General features: G+C 31.6%; 1 protein-coding gene across 1 annotated transcript; it reads right to left on the bottom strand.

Annotated features, from left to right (window-relative positions):
• Positions 1-1,538: 1,538 nt before the first annotated feature.
• On the bottom strand, positions 1,539-16,212 carry LOC124540501 (adapter molecule Crk). Its single transcript, XM_047118122.1, has 7 exons — positions 15,727-16,212; positions 11,253-11,375; positions 9,710-9,962; positions 5,906-6,034; positions 5,263-5,373; positions 3,904-3,999; positions 1,539-3,132 (listed from the first exon to the last, which is right to left on the bottom strand). The coding sequence occupies exons 1-7, from the start codon at positions 15,774-15,776 to the stop codon at positions 3,028-3,030; spliced, it is 867 nt and encodes a 288-aa protein (XP_046974078.1). The 5' UTR covers positions 15,777-16,212; the 3' UTR covers positions 1,539-3,027.
• Positions 16,213-16,391: the final 179 nt, after the last annotated feature.

Below are 16,391 nucleotides of genomic sequence, written 5' to 3'. Positions count from 1 at the left end.
TATTGTTTAATTTTTTTTTTTTATATAGAAAAACGAATTCGAGATATGCCCGATACTTCAGCTCTTAACTCGAATTAATCTTTTGTCATTTTTTTACTATGACTTTGTACATTTTAGCAACGTTGATAATTTAAATTTCGAATATGTCACTGCAAACAAACATATTTTTAACATGTAAAAAAATCATTAATCTTAATTTTTTTACTGAAAAGTAGAGGCAGACAAGGGGTCAAATAACTGATACTAAGATTATGAAAATTTAAAAATAAATCTGACAAAAGCATTTACGTACTACGCTTGCGTTGCTTTTTGTTTAATAAATCACTAGCTACCCTTCCCGGGTACATAATACATATGTATACAATAATAAAGATCTTATAAATTGAGAAACAAACATAAAAAAAATCGGCAAGGTAAATATGTACTATACATATATACCTTCCTTTTAAGTCGATCTGTTTATTAATAAAAACAAATTATAATACGTCGACTATTTTATGTAAGCGAAGAGAGGCGTAAAGCAATTTTGTTTTATATAAGGTAATTTTTTTTAGCGTAGGTTGTAGGTCAGTTTGTCCGTCGCCTATGCGAATGTATGCTGAGGTAGCCATTTATATTATGGAAATTTATTTTCACCCTTGTGCCAATTCAATTTTCACGCATATCACTAACTATTATTTTTCTCTCTTCAATAATTAGTTTTCAGTTACTTTAGTTAATTTAAAATGCAAGACGAAACATGATATTATTTGGATTACTTAATCTCATTTAATATTAGTTATTCTTTATCCGAGTATTATTTAACAATTACATAACAGCATAAATTGTAAAATTGTATAAAGCAATTATTAACTATTTCGATGTAACCGTCAATTCCTTGATACGGAACAACATTTAGCGATACTGGCTTACTGCAAAAATATTAATCGAATAAAATCACTAAACGTAACTACATATTTTGATGATTTTTACATCTAGCAACACTAGACATAGTCCTCTCTACTAGTTACAAATTTAATTGGTGTTGTTCTTTTTATTATCATATTTAAGGAATCCCTACTAATATTACATATGTATTTAAATATCTCTTATTAAATTAAATGAATTAAATTCTGCCACGTTGTCAGGTGTACCGAAAACCACAGAGTACAGTAACCAGCATGAGTGGTGAGCTCTACCTCGACATGTATAGTAGAGCATTGTAAGATCTTTTTGGAGGAATGAAGCCGGGGACGCCGAGGCACGCGATTGGTCCGTCAATCAATCCTTGACGCCTATTGGACAATCACTTGTCGTTCGTCTACTGTCATTTGCATGCAAAAGGTACGTATAGTACGACACAAATTAGATGTAGCATCGGAAAATGCAATGGAATGAAAATAAAACCGATTACTGCCGATTTACACAACCAATAGAAATAGCTTCCTATCGCGCCATTCGACGCTATTCCTCGCTATAGATTCACGCGTCAGAGGAAACAAGTGCATGTTAACCGACGTGTCAAATTGACGAATATATTAGGTCATATGATATAACAAGTTATTACGTTTGTGTAAAGATCATATTCGCATGAGAAATAAATATTGATAATTTGGGATAGCATACTCAATTCGGATGTGATCGGTTTTACGGTGTCTTACTATACGTACATTGCCCCCTTTTGCCCATCTGTTATAACTAACACTAGTCTATTTTCAAATATATATGCTTCCTCTACTTAAATTTTTAGCGCTTTAAATGATTTCATTACAATTAATAGTTTTCTGCAGTTAGCCGCTGTTTTTTACATTTCAATATTTTTATCCGAGTGTTATTTACTAATTTAAAACATTATATTCTTATGTCTATTGAATTCAGTGTTGCCAACAATTCCAAGTGCTTCATAACGAAAATGTTACAAAATATTAAAAATGCATGTTAATTAAATTAATATATAAAACAGACTATACAATCAAATTAACATTAATTAGTGGTGTAATATATAAAAAAACTTAGTGTAAATGACCCGGCCATAAAATATACATAGAATTATTTTAGTTTGTTTTATAAATTTCCTATTAGTCATGAGCAATACATTTTGAAAGTTAAAGCTAAAAAAGATATTTAAAAAAGTTTGGTCCTTAGTCTATGGTGTAGTGATAATGTGTACAGATTAATAAAAGCATAGAGAAATAGAAAATTGGTCTTTAGTATTACAGTTATAGAAAATACGTGCAAATTATTTCATAGCTGTATTTTATTATTATAGCCGTTTTGTGCGTGTAAAAGTTTTTGTAAGAAATAGCAAATGTTATAGAAGAAAGCTGTAGATTTTAACAGGTATACATTGAACATAGCCCGTATCGGTGGGCACGATTTGTAAAGATATATCACACTTCACTACAGGCTATTTGTCATTTCATATACCCCATGAATGTTTCCAAATTTGAACAATATAAACACATAAAATCTGAGTTACATTTTAAAAAGCAATACGATTTAATTTAAAGAATCTTGAGAAAATTAGTAATTGAATATTAGTTGACATATATATATATATATTTCTCTCTAGTTATCTTTAGTGTTGCCATTGTTACCGTTTAATTATAAAAAAAAATACTCAAGCATAATAACAACAAAAAATATATTATAATAATAGACACATATATTTAAACTAATTAACCAATTTAAATAATTTTTTTGTGTATATTTAAAATCACCAGGTTGGTTTTGATTAGACCCCGTAGGTGGTACTGCGATCGAATTGCAAATAAAAAAAAAACTTAGTCCACAAACAGGAAGTCAGTTTGTTATCGGGCAAAGACAATTCCGCAGTGAAGTGTGATTATCTCACTGTAATACATAATAAACGTCCTTTATTCATCGTGTACAGATTAAAAAAAACGTAACATTCACGAGTCACGAAAACAATTTCTGTCATATCATACAATAAATGTATTCTTCGATCACTTTTCAACCACTTTTATAATTTATTATATAAATTACACTTGTAACACGATTAATTAGCGGGATCCTGATTGGTCGCGTTTAGCTCGCAACGTCGTCGAGGAATTCCACGTACGTGAACGGGAAGTGACCGACTTTACCGTTCAACTCGCCCTCCCACTGACCGTTTATGTTCATTTTTGTTACCTGAAAAACAAAAAAGGTTTTATTTAATCATTTAAAGTATCTAAATGTCCAAAGGAGAAGCGAATACTGTGAGTAATTCCTACCGTCGAAAATGACTATAACAACTGTACAAATATTATTAATACTTATAACTTTATATTTTCTTTTTTTTATAGTATAGATTGGCGGACGACCATATGGGCAACTAGATGGTAAGTGGTCACCATCACCCATAGACAATGACGCTGTAAGAAATATTAACTATTCCTCACATCGTCAATGTGCAACCTTGGGAACTAAGATGTTATGTCCCTTGTGCCTGTAGTTACACTGACTCACTCATCCTTCAAATCGGAACACAACAATACTGCGTACTCTTGTTTAGCGGTAGAATATCTGATTAGTGGGTGGTATCTACCCAGGCGGGATCATTTAGTTAACATTTGATAGACAAAGACAAGCATAGTTTTAGAAATTAACTTTAAAAATATATTTATTGTAAAAGTATATTAGTAGAATGTCTCATTGTTAGGCTAAGGCTACCTCTTCCTTTTGAGGGGAAAATTTGGAGATTATTTCACTACTTTGCTCCAATTTTGGTTAGGATACACATGTGGAGGAATTTCAGTAAACAACACACGTGTAGGTTTCCTTACGATGTTTTACTACACCACCAAGCATGACATTGAGCATAGTTATTATTTGTACCTAATGCTCAACTTTCTAACGTAATCAAAATCGTTTGAGAAATTCGTGATCACCATCATCATAGCATAAAATAATTGTGGTCACCTTGAGTATATCCCCCTCCTGTAGCTTAAGCGCCGTCTTGTCGTACGCGTTGGGAACCCTCGACTGCCGCACACGCGCGAGCGCTGGGAGTGTCCGCTGGAAATAATGCATTTGATGGTAAAGTTGTGGTAGATGAGTAAATTATAGAGATTTATATATATATTGTCGTATGATTGTCGTTTCTTTATACTAAATGACTTGGCCGGCCTATGCTGGGATCCGTTAGGTGATGCTGTGGTCTAGTTATTATCAAAATCCCGTGATTTCCTGGTAACATTACATTAGACTGTTAGATTTTCCTTTCTTATATTGGTTGACGATCAAACTTGACCAAGGCAACATACAAAGATAGGGGGACTATTTGCAATAATTTTAACCCCCATATGCATAAACCAAAAGTGAACATTTTTGAGTTATCACGTTTTTTAGTTTTTTTCAAAATTTGTCAAAAAATGCAACTTCAAAAATTTTATTAAAAAAAAGTATGAATTAAAATCTATTTTTTCTTTTGTTTTATAAAAACTATTAAACACTGGATATTTGTCAATATTTAAATAATAATTATCGGTCTAAATTTAAAAATGCGAGACGGAAAATGATATTATTTCAATTTTTTTTAACTTTTTTTCCTCAAAAAGCCTCAAAATCTAAAAAAATCTTTATAAAACTTAGCCTGCACATTTTTTTTAAAAACATAACCGTTTTCTTAGCTTAGCAGGCCAAGTTTAACAAATGGGGATTAAAATTATTGCAAATGGTCACCCGTATTACCAATAACCCTGTATATATATAATAAATTTAATTTATCTTTATTAGTTCTTTAATTGGAATAGACTACTATAATACTCTAGTGACTGGAGACGTATATCTCCAGTGCTAACATTTTGCGCAATAAGTTATGATCAATAGTCCGCAACTCATTTCGTCGAAAACGAACAAGCAACAGTTGTTGAAAGCAGCAAAACATTTTTATTCTTAATAAATTCTTTTGACATTTCTGTTTAGTGGGCCATAAACAACAACAACAGCCGTAAATACCAGCTCGACTAAAGTCTCCTCTCCCTTTGAGGAAAAAGTTTGGAACATATTCCATCACGCTGTTCCAACGCGGTTTGGTGGAATACACATGTGGCAGAATTTCTATGGAATTAGACAAATGCAGTTTTCCCCACGATGTTTTCCATCTGAATTATAAACACTCAGGCACATGAATATTAAGCGGTGCTTGCCTGGGTCTGAACCCGCAATCATCGATTAAGATGCACGCTTTCTCACCAATGGGTCATAAAACGACATTATTATTATATTCACAGGGAAAAGATAAATGTATTTAGAGCTAGAGTAATATGCATTAAGTACCTGCATGTTAGTTCCTTTCTGCGGTTGTTTTATGTTAGGTGGGCTTGGTGGATCTCCAAACTGGTTGATTGCCTCATTAGGTGGGTATGGCATACCGGCTGGATCTAGAAGCTGAAAATAATAAAACAACTATTATTTCTAAAGTGTATGAAAGAGATGTTTCAGTTGATATCCTTAATTTATAATTATGAGCTTAATTTGGTTTTATAATTAATTCCTCATTGGACAATGATGATAAAAATCGTGAGGAAACCTGCCTGTTTGACACAGATTTGTTTATCCTCTAACCCATAGCAGAACTATGAGGAATACATTGTTAAAGTTACCTATCTTCGTAATTATTTAAGTAAAGGAAAGTAGCTCAACAGTGTCACATGCTATGACCTTATTTTTCCCTTAACATGTTTCAACAAGTCTACTGAATGACGTGACGTACGTAGCTACTGGCGACCACAGAATACCAGCGTTGAAGCTCATTTAACAATGGTTTCAACCCAAGCTGAGTGGTTTACCAATTTGGGCATCACATTATTTCCTGTTTTTTGTCATTTTGTATATTTTTTATTTTATTTTATGATTTGTACAATGTGTATGTCCAAATAAAGAGTTTTTGATTTGATTTGATTTGAATCTTAATAAATACCCTCTGCACGTATGGAACAGGTATGGAGCCAGTCCTGCCCTGAGCGTTCCGGGCCGTCCACCACTGCTCTTCGTCCCGATTGATGACCATCAGCTTCTCACCACGACGGAACGGAAGATCGTCTGCGTCCTGATGATGTATTAAAACAATTATTATGTCATAATAAGACTGCCTTACTTATACGAAACTACACTTTGCTTGGACACATTGGAGTCCACACGTGTGTGTGCCACCTTAAATACACTGTATACCCAAACATACTCCAATCGATCCGGCAAATCTAAAATGTTAATTTTTAGGGACAGTAACTTTGCGTGCTTTCCGAGATTCTTAAGTGATAACACTGCCTATTTCGTGCAGTTCCGTCTGTGTAGGTACCGACCACTCATAATTTTACCACCAAACAGATACTTAATATTGTCGTTCCTGTTTGATAATTGAGCTGTAGCAGCGTTTGGCAAAGCGCGGCCCGTGAATGTTTAGTAAAAGAAGTTGTCAAATATGACAGGTAACATACAAGAAATAGCCTCTCAAATGCAAGCACAGACATTATAATAAAATTTGTGTAAAATCAGTTTTCTATTTACGTAGTTTGTAGTTTTCATTTCTTTTATTCTCTTATGTTTCTAGCTACATAATGTTATCATCATCATCAGCATCTACATAATGTAATCTGAACGATTTCAATTCTGTATCTTTTAAAAAAATTTAATAGCATTTTCATTTTTCTATGGCCTACCAAGAGGTCGCCGACAGCTAGAGTAACAACAGGCACAAGGGACATAACTTTTTCAAATTATTCGGGTAGGAATATCACTCTACACTTAATGGCAAGTGGAATCGAATTCTAAACGCTAAGACGACTAGCACTGTCAGCAAGAATGTGCTGCGCTAGTCGCCCTCACCACGTCGTCCCGAAGTTGCCTTCTCACCCCTTATTTGAGCTTCTTAGCTATTTCTAAGTTTGTTGCGCTTTAGTTATGTAAGAAATGGTTCAACGAGAAAGTCTATTAGCGATGGTAACGACTAGCCTAATTAAGTAATCCATTTGCGCATCTGTCTAACTATTACATTAAAAAAACACTCCTAAGACTCTGATCTGTATTTCTTTTTTCAAATTTTTCTATTTGATCTTTGTATTAGCGCATTGAAACAAACGTGTTATTTAGTTTCATTTTTAAAAATAATTACACTTAATTATGTCTATCGAATTATTTAAGACATAATATATAAGACATAAACAACGTTTTTCCAAATAAGTCATCCCAACGCACCTCATTTTTTTAAATTAAGTCTTCGATTTAAAAAAAAACACTGATAATCAACCAATAACATGAAAGTGAATCAATAAAAAAAAAGTAATAAAAATAGCTTTCGTTTAAAATAAAATTAAAAAGAGAACATGTTTTTTTTAAAGTCTCTTATCTTTGATTAACACTGGAACAAGGAACACCTATAAAACTCCAGACTAAACAATTACTCGTCGATTTCGTAAACAAATATTTTTTTATAAAACTAACGTTTAGGATCTAAGCTAAATATTCGTATGAAATTTACGTTGGTATGTAGTAAAGTCGCTTCTCGACGAATGTACGCTTAATTAACCTTTAATCGGGCACAGGGACCATTCTCCCACCTTCTAAAAATATTTTTGAAATGGCAACTTTACAGGTATTTTTTACACAAAACAAAATCAAAGTATCAATAATTTATATATGATTTTATATACACTGATATCCAACCCAAAAAATACATTCATAAGTCATGAAAAACAGATTTTTAGTTCCGCCCGATTAAACACTTCACAAACATTTAATACGATTCATATACAATACAAGGATTTAATTTGTAGGATGATATACATATATATTACATGCAAATTATAGAAAAGAAAGCCTACTTTCCAGCATGGAAAAAAGACAGGAGCATTTCCTTTCATGTTTGTTCTTCAATATTAAAGCTATATGTTGAATCTATATTAATATTATTATAAATGTGAAAGTAACCCTTTTTATATGTCTTTCTGTACTAGCGAACTCCACAAAAGGATAAACGCTAATACCAAATTTCATTAAATTCGGGTCAACAGACAGTCAGACAAAGTTATTTTCACATTTATAATATTACTATAGATTACTTACTAGCTGAGCCTACGGTTTTATCCGCGCGAAATTTATAATAATCTGTTAACATATACCGACAGTCATCATTTCATCCCTTTTACGCGTATCCGTAATAATTTAGATGTCGACCAATGATATCGCTTCATTTCAAGGTCACGGCTGGTTCTATCGTTACACGTCTTGCTATTGGATTAAACTAAATACAATGTCATTTGATATCACGTTTGTTCACTTGATAATTTCTCTTATTTATTACCTATTATAAATGTAAATAAATATAGATTTAAATTTGTTAACATTCCTTGAAAAGTAGAATAAGAAATTCAATATCATTTAATAGTTTGATTATTTTGAAATGATGAAAACTTACCTACCGACATTAATAAAAAAAAGCAAAATTCGAATTGTTAAAATTAAATGGGCCTATAATATGTGATATTTAGACTTACAAAAAAAAAACAGCTCCAAATCTAGCATTCCTAGAAGCAAACAACAGACTCATCTAGCTATTTTTATAAAAAAAACCAACGATTTATGATTTAGTCATCGAGACATCGCCCAGTTTAATCGTTAAGGGAATCTATTTCTGTAAAAACATTCCGGATCGCTTCCGCCATGCCGAAAACTGGGACAGTGGAGATAGACAGAAAATATTGGGTCGCGATTTTGGGTCACTCACCTACTGGCTTTATTCTCGAAATTAATTCATAAAGTAAATAATATTAATCTTGTCTTGACATACTATTAAACTCAAACTCAAATAACTTTATTCAATATAGAAGCATTACACTTTCTTATTGATGGTCAATTGAAACACTACCATCGGTTCGGAAAAGAAAACACCCTGACCTGAGAAGAACCGGCGAAAGAAACTCAGCGGGTTATTTTTTTTTGTTTGTCTCATATATTATTTAAACAATTTAATATGAGATGAAATAGCCAGGAGGCGATCGTTTCATTCCCAAGGTGTGCTATCGATCATAAACTCATTAATTGTATAGTAACCTTTTGCACACAAGAGTTCCTTAATCATTTTTTTTTAAATTTGGCAACAGAGGCATTTTGATTAAACCGCTTCCCGCTGTTTGTCACTATGTATGCTTAGATCTTTAAAATTACGCAACAGATTTTGATGTGGTATTTTTTAATATATAGAGTGATTCGAGAGGAAGGATTTTGTATATAAATAATACATAGACAATATAGTTAAGAAATACTGATCATTTTAGAAGAATCTAATGTGATGTCTTGAATAAACAAATTCTGTCGTATATTTAGTATGAGCATTGCACCCCTGAAATGTCGGTATAAAATCTCAAAAAATAATTCATAGGAAATCGCAAAAAACATTACTCGTATAAAATGGTTAGCAACTGTACCGAAAGAGACTGATGGAGCAGATTTTATCATTCACAGACTTTACAGTTTTGGTTATTTTTTATTTTAATTCAACTTTCAATTTTTTTTTTGTTTGTCATGTAGTTGACAATAATTTTCAAGGCCTCTGGTTTCACATATATCACAAAAATCATGTGTCAAAATGTAAACCATAAAGAGTTAATATTCACTTTACTGTATGAAAAGTTAAAATTCAAATCCTCCTTGTTTTTTAATATCATAAATATTAATGTAATTTTTTTGATCTGGCAACATTGATAGCTGTAGGTATAAAGTTACTCACACTGCCATCAAAATCGAATTTTGCGATCACCACCTCGAGTACGTGGTACAAATGTGGTGGTGCCGTCGGCGCCGCCTGAGCGGTCGCCTGCGGCAGCGGCCGGACCAGCGGCGTCGTGTCCAAGTAGTGCAGTCTGTAAAAGGCCAGCAGCGCAGGCATGTCCGCAAACAGCTGATTCCCAATCCTAAACCTCGTGGTACCGTCCGCGGATATGACGCGGTTGATTATGTAGTGCGACACGCGATCATCTTCCCTGTAAGCATTTAAGGATATTCTTTAATTCATTTGAAATTTGACCCACAGGAACCCCAAAAATCTGATTTATATATTTCGAACTTTATAAACTAAAACTTCCATTTATATTTTCATCCCCATTTCGTCTTACGGGATGAACTTGGAGAAATCCTTTCTGAGTTTGATAAGGAATCTAACTAGAATCATCGTGGAATTATTTGCTTCATATATCAGTGAATATTATAAAATATTACTAATCATGTTTCTGATTAGTAATATTTTATAATATTCACTGATATATAACTTAAAAAGGACTATAAGCCAACTGCACAAGACATAGTACTATACTATGCCTTGTACTAAAGTATCTTTTCCTTAACGCATATAATAGGCTATTTGACTGGTTTTTAAAACACATTTTATACTATTTAGTAGAAGTTAAGGAACCCAGTAAATGTTGTGTTTTATATTTCTAGTGCATATTTGCCGAAAAATATCATATTCAAAATTCCATATTTAAATAGCGCGCAAAAATGCTACTTTGTCCAAGTACCATTTTTGCGCGCATGCACATACGGCGCTGCAATTGGGTCGGTGACGTCTCTTTCCTGTATTTTAATCTGTGGTACATATATGTAGTAGAAAAAGTTTACAAGAAAGTGAGTTCATCATAAGCCCGGCCAATCAGGAGCGTTTTGTGCCACTGACAATTGTCACGTGCATTTTTATTTTTTTTAATAAATTAATTATTATTTTCAACTTTCGTTAGTAAATAACCATTTTTAAACTCATAATATACACTGATTACAATAATTCACAATTTATTTTTCGCATTGTCCAATAGCCTATTCAACTGGGGCGATCCGACAGAATATTTGTTAAGGTAGGAAACCATAATTACATCGAAAATTATCCTCAATCAAAAATCTTTAAAAAGATCGATTTGATCAAAGGACCTCGGGATTTGCAGAATTATTAGCTAGACAACGAGACCGTCGAAGATATTAATAAACGTATATTCACCTGTCATGCATATGCAAACCACAAGAACGTCTCAAGAATATTGTTTTTTAATATTTATTTAACGTTAGTAAGAACATAATCCTTTTAATACCCAGAAACAAAGGTATTCTTTAAAACAAATTAAGCTGTTTGAATTTTGTTGAATAATTCAGTTGAAATAGCTTCTTCATTAGAAATTATAAAATATTACGTACAAATAAGGCAGAATACAATAATATCCAGATATTACATTAAAAAAAAAAGTTAACGTTCTTGTTTTGACGTTTCCAATAATTTCAACACATACCTGACACACAAAACGTAATCCCCATGAATAGTTTTGGAATCCCTGACGAGGAAGACTCCGCTTTCAGTCTCATTGAGTAGCAGCTTTGTGGCCTCCGCACGAGACAGCCCGCCAAAGTACCAGCTGAAATCATTATTTCAATATTATCGCACTGTTCTGTAGTCGGTACCATTGCGCACGTACGTAAGTACGTGTACATGACTAGTTTTTTTTTTAGATTTTTAGACCGCGGATTCGCTTACGTTTTAGATTGTTGGTTGTCGTGTGTTAGGCAAAAAAGTAGCCTTCTTGGGGTTGCAAGTTTGCTTCATACCAAATTTCATCGAATTTGGTTAAACGGTTTGGTCACGAAAGAGCGAAAAACAGACAGACAGAGTTACTTTCACATTTATAATATTAATATAGTTTAGAAAACAATACTGAGTGTATTGTTTTCTAAACTATATTAATACACTAAAGAGGGTTCTAAACAAAAAATATATATATTTTTACACTTAACACATTCTTGAACTCTTCAATTTTCCATAATTCCTTGGGTCATAAAACTATAAAACCCTCCTCCCACCAAGCGTGACGTCAATGCGATGAAACAAAACCACAATAAATAAATAAAAGTATATCAAGTGACAAAAAAGTATTCATTAAAATTTCTAGTAAAAATAGAAAATACAGAATATATTATAATATGATATGGTCGTCCGCTAAGTTATCTGTCCCGAAGTATATCCTGCTTTGACGGACCGTTGAAAGCTCGGTCGGTTGGGTCATTTCTTTCATTAAATAATCTCGACGCGCGCGCCTATCAATTTGCTTCGAACTGCGTCGTACTAGCTACAGCCGCGGTTTCATTCATATTAAAATTTCTACTAAATAAACAAAAGTCAGAGTAACAAACTCCAAATATAGTATCAGTCATACTACCTCATAGACTTAGTATTAATCATATTCAATTTTAATGTCTCATGTCTTATGTCTAAGTCTGTCTGTCTGTCTGTCTATCTTATCTCTAAGTTCCTTTTGATGTTTTTCTGTTTGTGTAATATGTTTGTTTTTTTTTTTAGTATAAGGGCTTTTTAGTTTTAGTTTTTGTTCTTATAATTTCATTTATTTATTTTCGTGTGCACGCTTGCGTTTATGTTTACCCAATAGTCAGGGGCCATCTGAAAATCAGTGCTGTGCATTAGCACAGCTTATACTGAGATGAACCCCTTGCTACCTACACTGTGTTCTTTAAATTAAATTTTTTTTTCCTGTATAATCTATGTAATGTATGTGTATAGCAAAATAAATGGTTTAAAAGGTTTTACTCCCATATATCTTATATATGTACATCTAGGTAATGAAATTTACACTGTACCTATCTCTATTACTAACAGAATAATAATTTTAAAATTCTGTACTTTACTGTATTCTGTATATTTAATATAAGTGTGTTAAAAAAAATGAACTATTCACTAACAATGTTTGTTAACATAATTAAAAGCTATAATAAAAATGTCCTTATAATTTATCTTATATAAGAGTGTGGAATTTGTGTGGTTGGATGCCTTTATTTCAACAACCACAAGTATGAAAAATATTGCATTAGATAGTCCATTAATTGTGGAAGGATAAGGTATTAACTTAAGCTATTATTTTAAGATTTAAAGGTGTAATCATAAACTAAGGGAACATACTATTGTATGTTACAATTATATAGAATATAAAATTCTGTTCTTTTGAGAAGGCTTTGAACATATAAAATACTTCTAAAATATACCATTTGATTTTTACCGCATGAAATAATTTACAAATGAATTCCGGCACTGTCAGAAGTATAACTCATCTCAAAAACATCAATACATTGTCAACTGAGACTTCTAAGATTAGATTACTATATTGTCCACTGGTAAGTTTGACATTAGCTCACGAACATTTCAGTTCCAAATACAGCAATATATATAGTGCCTATATTTGCTGACTGATAAAGTACATGAATTGTACTAAAATGTTTGAGTCATTTATTAATATTACTAAAAGTAAACTGTTATTTGTTAGGATTATTTATGACTGTTTATTTAAGCTCGCTGTTAACCTGTCTTAGTAAACTAGAGCAGCCATAAAACTTTACAGTGCACTGTTTTTGACATAAATATACTGAACTGAATTAGGTCTGCTATTAAAAAGCATTAACTTAGCAAGTTAATGCTTTTTAAAACTATATAATAATTATTATTTTTAATTAAGAGTTACTTTATAACTTAGTAGGTTATTTCAATTATTTATCTTAGAAAAATATGTATCTGACAAATTGGTATGGTGCCTAACCATACAAATGAAAAATCTATTTTTAAATATTGCATCTTAAGACACCCACTCATGGGCATATAAGACCAGCCAGGCAAAGCAAATCAATCTGACAAACTATACCATTATTTGATTAATAAATTTACTTGAAAAAAATGGGATATATTATTCAATATTGAAAAACCATAACCTATACTTACAACTATAGGCTATAAACTCACTAGAGAAAAAAAAAACACTGACATTATGTCATTGGTCCACGTCTTGATAAATCTAGAATATATAATGTATTAATGAAAAATTATACTATATAAATACTGGTATCAGAACTGTGGAAGTGAAATTAAAGTTTAAATTAAAGATATACATTGTATTTAGACGGAATAGTATTGTTTTATTAATAATACAATAATATTTGCTGTACCTAATACAGCAGAGCTATTATTGTGGAATATGTTAATCTATGCCTTGTTTATCTTTATTACATCTTATTAAGTCTGATAGTTAATATACATATATAAATAAACTTTATAAATAAGATAAGTACCATATTAAAAGAAAGCAACAGCTGTAATATCCCACAGCTAGGCTGGCCTATTCCACCTTTTGTGGAAAAGGTTTGGAGCCTACTCCATCCATACCTGTTTGGCACAATTAAAAAGCCATTAAACTGAGAATTGAATTTAAACTCATACTTTTTTTAAACCAATTAACAACTTAACCTTATTTCTAATGGATATAAGAATTATTATATAAGGAATACAGTAGGCAAGAATGTTAAGCAACCCAAGTTTGATGTACATTACACTCTGGAATAGGTAAACTGCGTTACAGCAGGAGCACATTTCTTATTTTCATTGTTAGTAACTATTGAATATATGTAATTTTCCATCATTTCGGTAAGTAATATCTATTAGACTAAATCAGCTATCACATCTATATAAAGTTACAATAGATATATTAATGAACATACATTACTTATTATACTTATACTAAATTTTGATTCTTGTTTTTGAAACTTGTGATAGATATACAGAAATATATCCCTTAACTTACTAAGGATTAGGTGCAAATTCATCATTTTTATGTGCTGGTTATATGAGTACAACTTATACTATGATTAAGAAAATGCATGTTCATTTATTTTTTTCTCTAATCAAAGAAGACAAGTACTTATAGCCAAAACAAAAAAGTATATCATCGAAAATTTTTAAAGCTAGCATTATTTTTAATAGCTTCAATATTCTTATCAATATCTTACATCTCACATCATAATCTCTAAACTAAACCAGTAGATGGACCAAAAATATTGCTATTTCTCTTATAGTCATTAAGTGAACAGGACTCTAAACAGGAATCTAGTACAGTCAAAGTTTGATGTAAACAACAAAATTGCACACAGAATATTAGGATTGTCAAGACATCTATACATATAATAAAATTGAAGTGTCGGTTTGTAATATTAAAATAGTACTTTTTTACTTAATGCATTTTTTACAATTTTGTCAGTGTCTGTTTGTTCCAGCTAATCTCTGGAACGGATGGACCAATTTTGACAGGACTTTCACTGGCAGATAACTTATATAATAGGGAGTAACTTAGGCTACAATAATATTTTTTTTGTCAAATTCAAACGCATACAAGGTTGCGGGCTCCGCTAGTGAAATCATAAATTTGGCTTTAAAAACCACTACATATAAAATATGTCTATATTTCAGGACAAATTGTTTGACCTAGATGTAAGTAGCATAGCTTTTGTTCCATAAGACCTCAACCTGGCAAATTAATCTGCTATATTATATTTGTTTTCCTTTAGTATGTTATTTCATTTTTGATGAGATTTTTGTACCATTTATTCTTAAGTAATCAATTAAATTAATATTTCTATTTATATATATCAGTTGTAATGCATATAAAAATTGTACATATAAACACGTAAAAATATTAAATCAAGTTTTATTTATATCTAATAAACATAATTGAATTAATATGTGTATAGTTTTTATGAATGTTATCTCAAATATATTATTAAAAAATACAATTATTTTATTTATTTTCATTTCACACAAACTGTTGTTGTACTTAATATATAAATATGCTTTTAACATTTTGTAATAATCCATAAATATTAGATAAATATAACTATGGATCACTTGTTCTTATAAGATAAGTGGCGTTCAATATTTACCTGGTCATGTCATTCTGGTCAAACGATACCCCGATCGTAGGGTTCGCCATCCCGCCGTATTATCACACAGTACTAATCACGATACACCATCACGAAAACACCGGAAGTAAAGTTAAGTTCATTACACTGTCGATATCACCGATTGCGGACTCATACATTCAATTTACAATAACCGACAAAGTTCCCTTAAATTCCTCCCACAATCAAACAACACTCCAGCGGCCGCTACTAGAAATAATTGCAATTTGTTGACATGTATTCTTTGGTATTGGTAATGTTATTCACCAAGTTATATTCACATCGAAACACATGTTTTTACAATCGTTGTGCACTGATACCGAGTCACTACACACACGCACACTTTTCTAACTAACTTTTGACTTCGATATGCGAAATAAATCTATAATTAGATCATATTATAAATAATGTTCCACGGGTCACACACGCGAAGTTTTAGACTATAGGGCGTAGACAAAATATGAGTTTTTTTTATTTTGACGCATAATATTTTCCTAATGGAGTTTGTTTGTGGTCATTAAAAATCTATGGATTATGAAATATATAATAGGCTTCTAAAAATGTATTAATTACAAATATACAATTATTTTGTTTTAAATAAAATCGGAGTGCATCGGTAAAATATCATATCTATTGCACGTGAAAGA

Source organism: Vanessa cardui, chromosome 25 (assembly GCF_905220365.1).
Source record: "Vanessa cardui chromosome 25, ilVanCard2.1, whole genome shotgun sequence".
In the NCBI taxonomy this organism is placed as follows: Eukaryota; Metazoa; Arthropoda; class Insecta; order Lepidoptera; family Nymphalidae; genus Vanessa; species Vanessa cardui.
The sequence above is the reverse complement of the archived record's forward strand: the minus strand, read 5'-3'. Positions and strand labels throughout refer to the sequence as shown.